We start from the raw sequence: 16,725 nt of genomic DNA on the forward strand, positions 1-16,725 counted from the left end.
GTCCTACCAAAATACAACTATCTAAGATGTTTCTTAAAAATATAACACAATATGATATGATTAATGACACTAAAATATCCAACAAAAATAATAATAATGAAATCGCGTAAAACAAATATTGCAATTAACAAGTCATAATGAAAATGATCATAATTTAAAAGTACTAAATCATGCTAAAATAAGTTTAATAAGTATTAGTTACATTACTAAATATTTAAGGAAAATTAAATTAGATTATGTATTTTAATTGTCTAAACCAATGTAAAACTAAGAATAAATATTCAATATTAGTGTTATTCTTAGTGTTGAATTGATTTTCTTTTTGCATTAGTATTACTTTGATTTTGATTTAAGTTTTATTATAATTATCAACATCTATGAACTATAATTTTTATTGACCATTCAGAATTCTAAGTTTTAAACTTGAAATAATATATTAAAAGATAAAAACTATGAAATAGTATAAGAAATATTTTAAAATTATATCAAAGTAAATATTTTTTTGTATAAAATAAAATTTAAAAATTACATATATAATGTCGGGTTAGTTTTTTTAGTTAAAACCAAACCAACCCAAATATAATCGGGTTTTTTTTCCAATACCAAATCAAGTCAAACCAAATCACTAGTCGGGTTTTTTTTCAATTTGACTCGATTTATGATTTGGTTTGATTTTCGGTTCGCTTTTATACACCCCTATAGGGGAGGTCTTACGAAAAAACAGCTCAACGTCAGAATGATAAAAAGTGTAACACCTCTCATTTCTTTTATCACATTTTTTATTTATTTTGAGTTCATATTGTTTAAATATTATTTTGGTCAAACATTTTGTTGGTTCTATATAAAGGGCATTATCAAGTAGAGAATCAAAGCAACTCATAAAATATGACAACTTATTCATCATGTGCAAAGAAATTACTTTTTGTCTACTACTTGTTCATCATTTCTTCTTGTTGCATATTTAATTTTTCATATGGAAGAAATTTAAATCCTAATTTCAAAGTTAAAGCTGTTAATCTTGGTGGCTGGCTTATTACTGAAGGATGGATTAAACCTTCTCTTTTTGATGGCATCCCAAATAAAGATTTTCTGGTACGTTCAGATGACTGATTACCTAAATTTTGTTATCGTACTTGAGAGTTTGACTTTTATATACTGACAGTATAAAATATGACGTTCATTTTCAGGATGGGACTGGATTGCAATTCAAATCAGTAACTGTTGGGAAGTATTTATGTGCTGAATTAGGAGGAGGAAATATTATTGTTGCTAATAGAACAGATGCTTCTGGATGGGAAACATTCAAAGTAGGTACCCTTTAATTTAAGTTTTCGATTTAATTTATGTGTATCTTAATTATTTTATCGAGTATTTGTGCTACTTCCTATCAATATAGATATCAGATAACTCGATATGTGCACCAAGAGTTAGGTAAATAGAAATAAATCATTTAGCATTTTTTGTCTGTGCCTAGATTTAAATGTTGGTGTACTATGTTTTTCACCCATTTTTTTAAATCACTAGGCCATACTTTTGGCGGTGGAGTTACAATTTTGCTTACGAGTTTGACAGAATTAAATAACTTTAGCTTAAAATTTTATATTTGTATTTGAAAATTCACTTGAACATAACAAATAATTTATTCTAAACCACTTCTTACAGAATTCTAAACTCAAAATCTTACTTCACCTCTGATTTCATGAAAAATTAATTTTATGATTATTAGCTGATTAATATGGGGACACTTTTCTATGCAGATTTGGAGGATAAATAGCACCACATTTAATTTTAGGGTGTTTAATAAAGAATTTGTGGGAATTGATGGAAGTGGAAATGTTGTAGCAGTTGAAAACAAAGTTGGAATTTCAGAGACTTTTGAGATTGTGAGAAATTCTGATGATCCAAATCGTGTAAGGATTAAATCAACAAATGGTTTCTTCTTACAGGTCAGTTTTCTTGAAATACATCATGTTTGAACAATACTATTATTAATACGAGACGTTTACATCAAATTAATATAACTTATTGTATTAAGCGATTTAATTGATATTGGGATTTGAGTAATAGAACAATTGGTATTGTTTGAATTATATGTATTGACTATTGAGTAATGTCAACATACTGTTTATGACAAGGCTCACGAGGGATTGGGTGGTTCGAGTCAGAGTTATAATCGACTATGACACATGTTTGGTGAACTTAGTTCAAAAATAAAATTGCACCTTTACTACGAGCTATAACTTTTGACATGATGTCAGTATGGCTACATGTCCATCCTCCTTTTCTTTCTTTTTATTATATAAAGTGAGCATATTGGCAATAAAAATATCTCCTTAACGAATATAGCTTTATTCCAAAGGACAAATTTATGCAACTTTTTCCTTTTACAAGTGGAGAATACTTATTCTATCCACATTTTCAAATTAGGAGTCTTAATTATTTGTATTCAACGTTTGCTTGCCTAGTTCAAAAAAAGTAGACTAAGTGTATCGATGGATTTTGAGGGGTAGCGTAATCGAAAAAATAATAATTTAAAAGTATGTTATATTAAATCAATTAATTTTTGCAGGTAAAAACAGAAGAACTTGTGACAGCTGATAATGGAGGTAATGGGGGGTGGGGTGATAATGATCCTTCTGTTTTCATCATCAAAACTAGTGGAAGACTTGAAGGAGAATTTCAAATAACTAATGGCTATGGTCCAATCATGGCACCACAAGTTATGAGAGTATGTACACCTTCCTTTTTAATATGTTCGAAATTGAATGACACATTTATATATCAGAATTTTCTATAATAAACCATTCTCCAAAATTTTTTACTATGACGGTTAAGTTTTTTTTTTTTGGGAACCAATATCTTCATATTATGTTATGAAGGATAGTCTGGTGCACAAAGCATCTTGTGTTAGCATGGTGGGGAAAAGGGTCGCACCCCAAAGGGTGCAATGTACACAGTCTATCCTACTTAGTCATTGCTTCCACCTGTGGACCGTTCAATCTAGATTGATGATTCCATTTGTGGAGTCAGCTGTCGAAAGTCTTGTCAGCAACCTACACTAAGCTAAGCAAACTAAAAGCTAAAGTGAATCATTTTGGCATCTATTTCTTTGCTTTGATCTCGAATTTATTTGGTCTTCCTCTTTCCTTCGGCCCATCTATAGGTTACACATAGATTATAAATTTATTTTTACTCCAAGTCTCCTCTTTATTCATATTATGTTACATACTTGTATTAGTATGTATTTTACAACAATACTTCAATTCGCTATAGCAGTCAAAAAATATTCAAATAAACTAACAATGTCATTATAAAAGAGTTTGATTGTATTTAGAAATAATTTAATTTTAACTATATTCATATCATAGGAACATTGGAGAACATATATAGTAGAAGAAGACTTCAAGTTCATAGCAAACAATGGACTAAATGCAGTGAGAATTCCAATTGGATGGTGGATTGCAAGTGACCCAACACCTCCAAAACCCTATGTTGGAGGCTCATTACTTGCCTTAGACAATGCCTTTTTATGGGCCAGGTAAAACTTGTCAACTATTTACTTTATAGCCTATTTTAGGACCACTATTTAAGTTATAGCCACAATCTATCATATTTGCAAACTTGGTCAGTTTAAAACCAACTTCAGACGTACACGATCGAAGTTGCAAAATTATATTTGAAATTTGGCAAACAAACCTTCGACATTATGATACGTTTGCCTGACGTTTGGCTTGCCAAGACCAAACTTCGAATATGTATATAAGGTAGATAACATAATATAACATGTTAAATTTATATGAGCAACTTTCACATATAACAAACATAAAAACATATTTGTATGTTATAGGTATAGTTTGCATAATTGCGACTTCATAACAAATTTTTATGTTTGCTATGGAGCTTTTTGATTTGTATAATTTGCTACAAACATTCAATTTTATACAAAATTGTTCAATTTTGTATAAATTCATTTATACATTGTAATTTGTATAATAAGATATGTATTTGTATAATTATAAGTATATAAGGTGAAAATATATGTAATTGTATTTGTATAATTATAAGTGTATAGGATGAAAATATATGTATTTGTATTTGTATATACACTTTTCTCTCGCTTTATACAAACACAAACACATTTTATACATTTTATACCGAAATGTATAAAATGACTAATTGTATACCGAAAATGGCTAATTGTATACCGAATCAGATGGCAAAAAAAGGGGATGTTTGCTGCGAATTACAATTAAAATAAATTATGGCTATAACATTTAATTTGAATTAATAATTTGTTATTTCATACAATTTTTCCAATTTATATTAGTAGTATGAGGATTATTTACATCGTCAGTATATAAAAGTTATATCTATAATAAATTGAAAATTTTGCAGGAAATATGGACTTAAAGTTATAATAGATCTACATGCTGCACCTGGTTCCCAAAATCCTTGGGAGCACAGTTCCAACAGAGATGGTACTATAGAATGGGGAAAAACTGATGACACCATTCAACAAACAGTTGAAGTAATTGACTTCCTAACAGCCAGGTAAAAACAATAGCTATAAATATTTTATTGTAAAACTCCTCAATATTATCATATGCTTCATTTATTTTGATTTTTTTGTGATTTTAATTTGACATAGAATTTAAAAAGTAAAGAAGTATTTTGAATCTTCTGGTTTTAAACTAAACATACATACCAAACTTTGTGGTCTTAAACATATCACGTAGAAAGTTGAAATTAAACAGTTGCAAAAAAAAAAGACTCATAAACATACTAAAAAGAAAAACTAAGATAAAGAAATTGAAACTACAATAGAAATGACTCATAAACTTCAAATTTTGAATCCACATCTGATAAAAAAGACTCATAAACATACTAATTATATACACTTGTCATTGTTAATGAACGAGAAAGTATTAAAAACACCCCTAAACTCAGCACGGGTTATTAGTTTCATCTCAGAACTATTGACAGCCTTAAAAAGAATCCTAATTACTTGACTAACCGAACTTAAATACACCCTCGATCTTACAACATGAATGAAATACACCTCTAAATTCTCGTCAAGTTTAATATAAGAGTGTTTTTAACACTTATCTCAGATTTTTTTTAAGAGTCTCATACTTCTACAAGAGTTTGAGACCACTTGCTATGTCATGTGCCAGATCGAGAATGTATCTAAGCTTAGTTAGTTGCAAGTACATAGTGTTTTTAACACTGTCAATAGTTTAGGAATGAAACTAATAATTCGCGTCAAATTCAACTCTTTCATCAACAATGATAAGTGTATATAATCAAGTTAAACTTCATTAAAATGACTAATCTTTTTCTTAATTTTTTTAAATTAGGTATGCCAAGAATCCAAGCCTATATGCAGTGGAGTTAATCAATGAGCCATTAGCACCTGAAGTTACATTAGACATGGTCAAAAAATTGTACCAAGATGGATACAATGCTGTCAGAAAACATTCTTCTACAGCATATGTTGTAATGTCCAACAGATTAGGATCTCCAGACGCAACAGAACTTTTGACATTTGCAAGTGGCTTAAAGGGATCTGTTATTGATGTTCATTATTACAACCTATTCTCTGGCATATATGACAACATGTCTGTCCAACAAAATCTTGATTATGTCAACACTAATCGTACTGCTCAACTCAATACTGTCACTCAATCTAATGGTCCTCTCACTTTTGTTGGTATGTTTTCCTTTTTTATCTTTTCATTATCATGTTCTAGTACATTCTCCGCATAATTCTAGTAGATCAGTTGGTTGATTATTTAAACTTTCTTTTGGTTTCTCACCTAGCATGTGATATTCATATTAGAATCTGACTAAATTTGAATTTACGCATTGGAGGTCTCATTTATGGAGGTAGCGCTCCCAATTGATTTTTTTTTCTATATTCAGGACTTGAATCTGAAATCTTTAATTAAGGGTAGAACTTAAAAGACTGGAGGGATCCTTTACTATTTCTCACAAGATATGTGATATTTGTATTAGAATCTGATTAAATTTGAATTCGTGCATTGGAGGGCTCATTTATGGAGGTAGCGCTCCCAATTGAATTTTTTTCATATTGAAGACTTGAATTTGAAATCTTTGATTAAGGGAAGAATTGAAAGACCACCACAACCCACGTTGATTACTTAATTCCTTCCTTGATTACATGACACTAATATATATAGTCCCTACCTAAGCTATGTCAAATAGAATAAACTTGGAGCTTAATTTTAGGGTAATCTAAAGTTGCAGCATATCTTTTCATAAGTATAGGGTGGCAAAATCAACTCAATTAGAAGTTAGTATGACATGTAGTTTAAATTGATCTATATATAAGAAATTTTTGTTAAAATATTTTTAAAAACTTTATTTTCATGTTTGATATGTTGTACAAAATTATAATAAAGAAAAAAATTTATTAGACTAAATTTATAACAAAATAAAACTTGGTAAAAGTTAGATGGATTATATTGGTGATGGTCTACTGTTTAGCTGACTCAATCCATTTCAGTTCAAGTAACTTTTGGTTAGATTAACGATCCGTCCATTTATTATATATATCACAAGATTGTATGTTTAATTAAATGAGGATTAATATATTTTTCAGGGGAATGGGTTGCTGAATGGCAAGTTAGAGATGCAACAAAAGAGGATTACCAAAAGTATGCTAAGGCTCAATTAGAAGTGTTTGGACGTGCAACATTTGGTTGGGCTTATTGGACATTGAAAAATGTCAACAACCATTGGAGTATGGAGTGGATGATTAAAAATGGCTATATCAAACTTTAATCTATTTTGATTAATAATAATATTATTATTCTTATTATATCATAAATTTTGAGGAAACACCCTCAAGTGGTCAACTTCTTGTTATAACATTGTGGAGATCTTCAATAACAAAGATACATCATTATAAATGTGTAGCATTTATCTTTACATTTAATTAATTTCCATATTATACTTGTTACTCCTTTTGTCTCAATGTGTATGACGTAATTCAGATTTCGAGAATCAAGTACCGTAAAATATAGACAATATTTCAATACTATCATTTGGACCTTCTAGGGTCAAGAATATGAAAAAAATTATTGGGTATTGTGCACTAAAAAATGAGCTTCGTAATATGCTAATCCAGATCAATCATACTCTATACAATATAGATATCAAATATCAAATGAAAAAAAAAAACCAACTATGTGTAAAAAAGGAGACAGGAAGTGAGAAGTGTGGGACCTGAAAAGAAATCATGAACTCCCAAGTCCCAAGTGACATATGATTAGATCTACTAAACCAATAATATTTAGTTAGTATTTACTTCAATTCACAGTGACATCAGATCTATGTGTAATATCTTATTTACTTTAAATTAAACATTATTCTCTTTTATTAAATTAAATTTTATTTACTTAGCAGTTGAATAATTTGAATTCCAAGGATATTATGAACCAAGTAAAATGATTTAGATTTACTGATAATCCAATAGAAACTAAATAGTACTTATATTTGTTACTTTTTTTTTTATATATAACAAAAAAATTGTTCACGCATGATTTGATGTAATCATGTTAATAAAATAAAACTTTTTTTCGGTTACAAAAAGAATCACATATTTTATATTGAGAAGATATTAACTATTGTAGCTTTTTATTTTATCAGTTTTGCCTATGTTTTATAGCTTCTAAATGTCATGATATAGATTATAAATTTAAAAAAGAAAGACCATTTCATAGTTGAACAGATTTATTGTTTATTTTATTTAACTAATATACATAAATTATACACAGTTATACACATATCATACATTATTCATTATTTAGATTAATTCTCCCAAAAAAAATAATCTTATATTCTATCAAAGATAATGTCACCTGAAATGAAAGTGACTACTAAAATATAAACAACTAAATATATATATTGAGTGGTCCAAATTATTTCCTTCCTTTCTAGCTCTTAGTTTATCTTCCCACAAATATTTCCTCACACTCTCACTCCTACTCCTCCTCTACCTCTTTCCTTCTCCTCCTTCTCTCTACCCCACCCTCCACCCTTCTTCGATATCGGTAGCAACTCTCGCTGAAGCAATTATAGAAATTGTTACACTAATTGATTATGTACCTTTTACCATCTTGAGTTTTGAATTCTCTTATCAACCTTGTCCAACTTCTAGCAAAGTAAGAAAACAAATTACCCTATCAATTTTTTATTTTATTTTTTAAAAATGATGCTAGGAAAGAGGGCAAGGCCACCAATAATCAAGAGAACAACAAGTATGACAGAATTCACCTTAGATCCTACCCTTAATTATCAACTTGATCATCATACTCCACGATCCAACGGTCAAGATCAAACCTTGTTATTGACTCGTAGAAAATCAGCTGATTTCATTGAAACTTCTCATTTTCTTAGATCTTGCTCCCTCTGTGAACGCCACTTAATCCCCGGTCACGATATCTACATGTACAGGTAATCTATTTTATTTTAATGATGATAAATTGACCTATAAATATTTTTAAATGACCTGATAGTATAAACAAATTTATATTAATTTTTAGATTACTAATTTACTTTGTGTTTTTCTATACAACTATTGTCAACTCTGTGAGTCACATATTAAAGTTTTTCTATAGCCGATCATTCTGTAGTTAAGTGATCTAATAGTCAATTATCATGCAACTATATTTTAAAGTGATCTGATAGTGTAAAAAGAATTACTACGTATATTGAACTCTTTACAAATATATCTTGTTTTTTTTAATTGAATATTTAATAAGTTTATTTGTATTTTTTCTTTTTCTTTTTCAGAGGAGATAGTGCTTTTTGCAGCCTAGACTGTAGAGAAAAACAAATGAATCAAGATGCAAGAAAAGAAAAGTGTACTTCAAGTGCTACAACTAGGAAGAAATCTACAAATTCAGCCCCTTCTGTGGCAAGTGGGATGGGGTCCACCATTCCGATGCCACAGGCTAGGCCATAACCGCCATGTGGATTATTACGCTGTTGAGATTAGAAGGGAAAAAAGAGACAGTCTGATGTACTAAGTTCTGTTGATTTTTCAAATGCCCACTCTTCTACAAACTATAAAATCTATATATATGTATATAGATGCATGTGGGACTAAGATGACATATGAATGTGTAAATATTTTTCTATCAAATTTCATGAGTTTGGTGGTCAAGTTTTTCATTTTAATGAAGGATTGATCCAGTTTTAATTTTTGTGCAATTTCTATTTGAAAATATAACCATTTACTTGGTAGAAGTTTAGGGGGTGTTTAATTTATTCACTCAAAATGCAACTATGTGTACTGCAACTTGGAACTCTTTAAAAGAGCTTTTAGAGCGTGATGTTCATGTAGCATGTCACATCAGATATTTGAATATAAATTTATGATATAGTTTGGGATATTTTGTGAACACATATTATTAATTTAGGTATGAAACTTGTGGTGATAATTTAGGGATTTTTTTTAGCCTATTCTCTATATAAAGAAGATTAGGATGAACGATCCCTTATGTCCTTAACTTCGATCCATCCATGCTAAAGTGAAAGATAAAATCTTTAAATTTATCGTCGTGACTCCTGAGGGTGGCGATGCCTGTAATTGACTTATATAAAGAAAATAAATTTTGAGTCTAATTTTACCTAAAAGAACTAAACTTAAGTAGTGAAAATTATTGTAAAAACATTGACCTATTTAGCATGCCGCTATTAGAACCTTGTTAGCATGTCAATATTAGAATCTTGTGTCTCAATCTTTTCGACTTTCTTTGATGTCAAAAATCAATGACTAATTAACCAGGAAGATAACTATTCTTATATTCTAAATGAGAAAAACTAATTTCAATTCGAGGATAAACCGCCAATAGAAAACTTGCTAGAGGACGAATAAAAAAAATACTATGAATATATTATCAGTCAATGCATCTTTTTGCTATATATCCCAATACCAATATCAATAATATGACCTTAGGCACATATACAGTATACCATACTAGAAATATAGATTTTAGGTTTGATCCAAATTTAAAGGTTAGCTCAAGTGATGAATAATTGTCTTCTAAAACATATTATGACAGAAAATTACATCTCGAATTGAAATTCACTATAGTAATAATAAAAAAAAATTAAAATTGTGATAAACAAAACTTCATAACCAAACAACAAAAATCTCATGCTAATCTAATTAACTAATAGGTTATTAAAACGATTAACTAACTAACAATTTTCATAGCTAATTCCATATTTTTTTAACCGTGATTTGGAGACTTATCCTGGAAGGGGTCCATTTTTGCATGACAATTAATTAATACTGTATTGCTCACAGAAGTGGATGAGATTTAATGGGAATAACCTACTATAATATGATATTTATAATTTTAAAATATGATATTTTTATAATTATAGAAAGGGATCTACCATTAACATACAAAGACGATGACCTGATAATATGAACTTTTTTTATTATAACGTTGTATATAAATCAAAGTTCAATTATTTTATATATGTCTCTTGTGATTGCACCAACTGCTATCAACGGATTGGTGCAATTGGGCTGCTCCTTCCTTAATTAGAGGTCTCGATTCGAGTTCTGAACATGAAAAAATTCTTAATATGAAGCACTATTCTCGAATATGACCCTACGTAGCGTGAATCAGAAATAGTCAGACTTTAATACGATATGTGAAAAATAAAAAATAAAATATAAAAAGTGATTGCACCTCCTCTTCTATTTGTTGGTCCCCCACCCCCGGGCTTCTTCTCAAACCACAAAAATTCTGATTGCTTTGCTTTCCCTTTAGCGTGCTACTTTGGAATCATTCACATTATATATTTAAAGAATTAATTGCTCTTTAGGTGACTTTGGGTCAAATATTTGATTTTAGACCTGATAATAAATGTGCTTTTTAATTTGGTTTCAACTTTTAACTGATATTTATGTTTTTCAATTGAAATGTGCACAAGTAGATACTTAAATTTATATAAAGTTGAAGTAGACACGCGTTCTGCGTAGCATCCTGCAAATCAGTTTGACTGTATCTCACGCTAATTATCACGTAAGATGCGTGTGTCTACCTATTCAACTTTATACAAATTTATGTGCACACCCAAAATTGAATAACTTAATTAATATCAGCTAAAGTCAAGTTAAAAAAACACATTTATTATGCCTCGATTTTATTTTATTTACAAGTAAGAACTAACAATTGATTATAGTTAAATCTCGATAAACATTAAAATACTTTATTAATCCATCCATGCAAGTTGTGAGGGTCACGGACTGGCCAATTGGAAAAGGAATTTTACTACTTGGAATTATTCGTTCTTTAAAAAAATTGTAAAACTAAAATTCATACAATTTTATCAACAAAAAAAAGTTTCGGATCAAACAAACTTACTTTCAATTTTCACAATACACAAAAAGGAAAATCTTTTGCTTAATTAGGTATCTGATATTTGGAATTTACTAGTTCGATTAGTTTCAATTTATGTTGAATAGGTCCATTAAAAGGATAAGATAATATTCATTAAAAGATTCTTCATACTATGGCTTTAATTTGACAAATTCAGTTATTCAGAGTGAAGAGATATAATTTTAACCATCTTATCATTCGCTTTTGATGTTATCGTTTTAAAAGAGCGGCATAATTACTACTTTACTAATAAAAATACTATCTAAATTCTTCTTATTTGCCTTAGTTTTAATAAACAAATTATCTAGTACTTATTGCTGATGAAAGATGATCGATATTAATTAATCAACTTTTTTTTATAAAAAAAGTTACTCTTCTTTTATTATTCACCTATGTTTCCATTTATTCAAAAAGTTCCTTAGTTAGATCAATTCATTGCAAGTTGCACTCTTGCTTTTTGCCGTAAATGAGGGAACAAATAAGCAAAATAAAGTTTTAAAATTTGGTTAAAGAGATATATATATATATATATATATATATTGATTGTTAATAACCTTCACAAAAATCTAAGTACTTTATGTTAAAGTAACTTTATGTTTACTAAACTCACAACCTTAAATTAATGAAGATACAAATGAGTATATATTATAAAGAAGAAAAATAAACCTGAATCCAGCTAGCATCAACTTGTGCAAGTGGGCATGTAGTTTTAAATAAACATCATTTTTAATGTGAAAGTTTATTAACTATGTTTTTTTTAATTAATTAGTACAACTGCTCCATTGAATATTAAAGATAGTAATAAAGTCAAGTGATTACGTGTCACATACTTTAAAAGATTCTTATTAGTAACGTCACTTAAGATTAGTGATTTAATATGTCAAAAAAAAAAATGAACATTCAATCGAAACTAATCTTAAGGAGATGATTCTGTAGTTCTTCGGGTTGATTCCTCATTTCTGAGATGATCACTCAACTAATAATTATTATATTAAAAAGTCATTTTCTTCTTGATTTCAATTTCTTCAAGAAGGATAGACGATATTTTGAAATAATATATATATTTATATTCTCTAACAATATGTCTCCCTAAAAGAAACATAGAAGAAAATATTTTATTTTATTATGAATGAACAAGATATTAAGAAATGGAAAAATCCTTTTAGCTAGAAAATTTGATTGGAATTTGGCCAGAATGGTAAAATAACATACTTCACACTATGTTATTTTATCTTTTTGAACATTTTTACCCTTTTAACTTTAATATATTTTAATTAAAAAATGAAAAAAGATCAGTTTATTTTAAAATAAAAGGGATATTATAGACTTTCTAAATTTCTGGTCAAATTCTGACCAAATTTTCTGGCAATTTAGCATTACCCGACTTTTTTCTCTTCTACCCACTATTCATTCACACGATTTTTAAAAAAAAATTATTATTATTGTATCTTGTATTTCACTTTTCCTTCTATTGATATATATGTAAAATATACGAGTGCAAGGCCTTGATGATATAAAATTATTACTAATAATTACTCCATTCAATTTTTTTGGTTGAGAATTGTACTCTTTTGAATTGATAGTGACCTTAGCTTATACACCCCTAAAATATATTGCGTAACGAAAAATCGTTATATTTTATTTGAAAAGAAATTCATATTTGTTTCGTTTCCTTCTCCGTTGTTGAAATCATCCCTCGTTCCAAAATTCCATTGCCACAGGTCCATAAATTAATTGAGACGCAATTTCATTGAATTTATTGAACTAAACTGAAGAAAAAGGCCGCATATTTTTTAATTGAAAAATTGTGCATTATAACAAACTATTAATTCAAAATAAAATATTATAACTACAGTTTCATTTAATTCCAATTTGCAGCAAACTTCTTGTCATTCGCCTATCTTTCCTCTCTCTGGAATCTCACTCGCCACTCTCCTCTTTTTCAGCCCTCTCTTGCTGACTCTTTCACTTTATACAAACATAAATGTATGCTTTGTATTTGTGTTTGTATAAAGCGAGAGAGACTGCATATACAAATATGAATACATATCTCTCTGTCCTATACACTTATAATTATACAAATACAAATCTTCTCATGCCCAGTTCTCTTTTGTTATCCTCTCTCCCTCGCTTTATACAAACACAAATTATACAAAATACAAAGTATAATTTGTGTTTGTATAAAGTGAGAGAGAGATTTGATATACAAATACAAATGTTTTAACTCGATTCAATTGTATACAAATTTAAATTTTATGCGGATATTCAAACCCAATCATTGATACATATACATAGTAGTTACATATATATAATTATCTAACTAATATACATATACAATTCACCTCTCTCGCTATCCTCTCTCTCTCAATTTCGCTCGCCACCCTCTCTCTCTCAATTTCGCTCGCCACTCTAGCCAAACACAGAGAACATATACATATACAAACACAATTTCTATACAAATCGTCGCGATTTATACAAATCAAATGTTTCATAGCAAACATAATTTGGTTATGGAGCGCAAATAGCAAAATTGTAGCTATAGAGCGCTAATATGATTTTTATGTTTGTTATTCCTAAAATTTACTTTTTTTTATTGGACAAGAAGAAGATCGATATTAGTTAAAACCGTGAATTTTTTTCGTTAATTTCGACATATATGTTTTGTAACAAAACTATTGCTATGTATGGTAAACTATAAAGGGGAAATTACACAAATAGGTAATCATATACTTGTTAGTTAATATAGCTACTGTTTGAATTAATTATCATTCGTCATTGATTTCTAGGCAAAACTACATGGTCAAGTTTCAATTGTATAAACATGTAATTTTTGGATTTTGTATAACTTTTGTATAATGTAGTATAATATAATTTGTATAACTATTTAAAGTTCAGGTGTTTGTGTTTGCGTTTGTATAAATTCGTTATTTCGAGTTTATACAAAAATAAATACAAATCAATTGATACTAACCAATATATACAAATACGGACAAAAATAGCTCAATTATACAAATACACGCGAATTATTCAAACGTATACGTGAATTATACAAAACGAGGTCACTCATAGCGCTTAAACTATAGTTACGGCCCGTAAATATGCAAATTATCGCTAAGGAGCCTAGTTAAATTTATTATAATGATTATTTGCGAAATTTCCTCATATATAATATTGCAACATTTGATAAATACGAGTCTAATTTTCCCCAAAATCAGTCACCCCAAAAGCCCAATATAATACTTCCAAGAAAAGAAACCCATATTCTGGGCCCTAAATGTTAACTGTCTCAGCCCAACCAAGGCGGGCCTAAAACAGCCATTTACCGGCCCAAATATAAATATAAACTGAAGTACAAAAATCTCATACATTTAGGGACTAATTACATTCTATTCCGAAAGTTATCCCAATTACAAAAATCTTAGATTTTTCATTGCTCTCACATACATTTCCTGGTTGTCCAATACATTTCAAATAATACATTATTTAATGGGATGGATGTATCCGAGAGGGGATAGGAATGTATCCGAGAAGGGATGGATACATTCGACAGGGGATAGGGATGTATCCGAGGGGGGATTTTTGTAATTTTTTAAAGTGTAGGATTTTTAGAGATTATGATATCTTAAGTTGTGTATTCATGTAATTTTTTCATATATGTTTATTTAAATTCTAAAATAAATTCTAACGAGGAAGTGGAAAACATTAGACATCTACCTACACTCTTTCCGTCCATGTTAGTTGTTCACTTTCTCTTTGCACGCCTCTTAATAAATCATAAATAAGAAATGCTTACTAATTTACCCCGTAAGAAATTATTTTGAAACTTTACAAACTTATTTACCCTTTAAAAGAAATTTAAAAAATTGTAAAGGTAAGAGAATTTTTTTTAGTTAATTCTATTTTGGTTTTATAAATTGAAAAGTATTTTGAAATGACTATTTATAGTAAAGTGGACAACTAATATGAAACGGAAAAAGTAATTATATAGAAAAAATGTACTCAATTATTGATTGCTGCAAAAAAAAATGGAGAGGAGAAATTTCAATCATTGAGTGAATGTGCCAAAAAAAGAATGTCATAATCTAAAATTTGTATAACTTGACATAATTAAATTAATTTGGGGAACTGTGTTATGTCTTTTTACGTAAACAAAACTTCCATCTCCTTTTTTATTTTTTTAAATGTCACTAACGTTGCTTGTCCTTTATCTTAATTTGCCCATGGTGGTATATTATTTTAAGTTTATTTGTTTTTGTCATCTTATACTATTGATCGTGATGGAATTAGATAGCGTCAAAGGGATACGACTAACTCACTTAATCATAAAAATCTATATTTTATAATAGTTAAAAAAATTATTTAAATGTTAAATGCTGTTATAGATGTATAATAACGCTCGCTATATCATTAAAAGTATATTGAAACCAACAATACTATTATAGAGAGGAATATTGCTTTCCTTATAGCTATTAGCTACAATATTCATAGTTAATTTTCTCTTATTAATTAAACACAAAAGTTAACCGTCATAATTTATTTTTCTAGTCATAACTTTTAATAAATTAGTTAAGACTATTATTAGGAATATGGTTTTAAAAAGATTTCTAACAAACAGAAGATAACAATATGATTCTTCAATAATTTATCAAAAAAAAAACAATCAAATCAAAGATATAGAGTAATAAAATAACAACTAACTCATTGGTCCCTAAGTGAAAATAAAATAAAATAAAATATTAGGCCTGGCAAAATATGAAAACCCATTCCATGAAGTCAGACTCGGACAAATTTTACTATATTTAATATTGTTATATCTACATTCCAAATATAAATAAGTAAGCACATGTATCAATCAAGAGAAAATAATATATACATTATAATTTTCTATCAAAGAGGTTCGATACGACTACTTGGCTCCGGGCGCTCGGACCTTGCCTCTACATACAACAAATATCCATCTAGGGGCGTACAAAATTGAACCAAAAATCAAACTAAACCGCAAATCGAGTCAACTCGAACAAAAAATCCGACTAGTGATTTGGTTTGAATTGGTTTGATATTGAGAAAAAAAACCCGACTATATTTGGGTTGGTTTGGTTTTAACGTAAAAAAATAACCCGAGACCAAACCAACCCGACATTATATATGTAATTTTAAAATTTTATTTTATACATAAAAATATTTACATTGATATAATTTAAAATTATTTCTTATACTATTTCATAGTTTTTATCTTTTAATATATTATTTCAAGTTTGAAACTTAGAATTATGAATGGGCCAATAAAGATTATAGTCCA

General features: G+C 28.7%; 2 protein-coding genes across 2 annotated transcripts; both read left to right on the forward strand.

Annotated features, from left to right (window-relative positions):
* Nucleotides 1-860: 860 nt before the first annotated feature.
* Nucleotides 861-6,938, forward strand: LOC102585668 (glucan 1,3-beta-glucosidase-like). The gene is made up of 8 exons (XM_006360214.2): nt 861-1,092; nt 1,188-1,307; nt 1,758-1,946; nt 2,570-2,728; nt 3,369-3,538; nt 4,396-4,551; nt 5,358-5,710; nt 6,623-6,938. The coding sequence occupies exons 1-8, from the start codon at nt 886-888 to the stop codon at nt 6,802-6,804; spliced, it is 1,536 nt and encodes a 511-aa protein (XP_006360276.1). The 5' UTR covers nt 861-885; the 3' UTR covers nt 6,805-6,938.
* A 1,056-nt stretch (nt 6,939-7,994) lies between these two features.
* LOC102586001 (uncharacterized) lies at nt 7,995-9,251 on the forward strand. Its single transcript, XM_006360215.2, has 2 exons — nt 7,995-8,478; nt 8,818-9,251. Exons 1-2 carry the CDS (start codon nt 8,234-8,236, stop codon nt 8,987-8,989), a joined length of 417 nt encoding a protein of 138 aa, XP_006360277.1. The 5' UTR covers nt 7,995-8,233; the 3' UTR covers nt 8,990-9,251.
* Nucleotides 9,252-16,725: the final 7,474 nt, after the last annotated feature.

Source organism: Solanum tuberosum, unplaced genomic scaffold (genome assembly GCF_000226075.1).
Source record: "Solanum tuberosum cultivar DM 1-3 516 R44 unplaced genomic scaffold, SolTub_3.0 scf00314, whole genome shotgun sequence".
NCBI classification, from domain to species: Eukaryota; Viridiplantae; Streptophyta; class Magnoliopsida; order Solanales; family Solanaceae; genus Solanum; species Solanum tuberosum.

Bases quoted from the DNA above. Each gene is read 5' to 3' on its own strand.
- LOC102585668 (XM_006360214.2), top strand. From the start codon at position 886: ATGACAACTTATTCATCATGTGCAAAGAAATTACTTTTTGTCTACTAC. The intron at 1,093-1,187 runs GTACGTTCAGAT...GTTCATTTTCAG, and splicing joins TCCCAAATAAAGATTTTCTG to GATGGGACTGGATTGCAATT. The intron at 4,552-5,357 runs GTAAAAACAATA...TTTTTAAATTAG, and splicing joins ATTGACTTCCTAACAGCCAG to GTATGCCAAGAATCCAAGCC.
- LOC102586001 (XM_006360215.2), top strand. From the start codon at position 8,234: ATGATGCTAGGAAAGAGGGCAAGGCCACCAATAATCAAGAGAACAACA. The intron at 8,479-8,817 runs GTAATCTATTTT...TTTCTTTTTCAG, and splicing joins CACGATATCTACATGTACAG to AGGAGATAGTGCTTTTTGCA.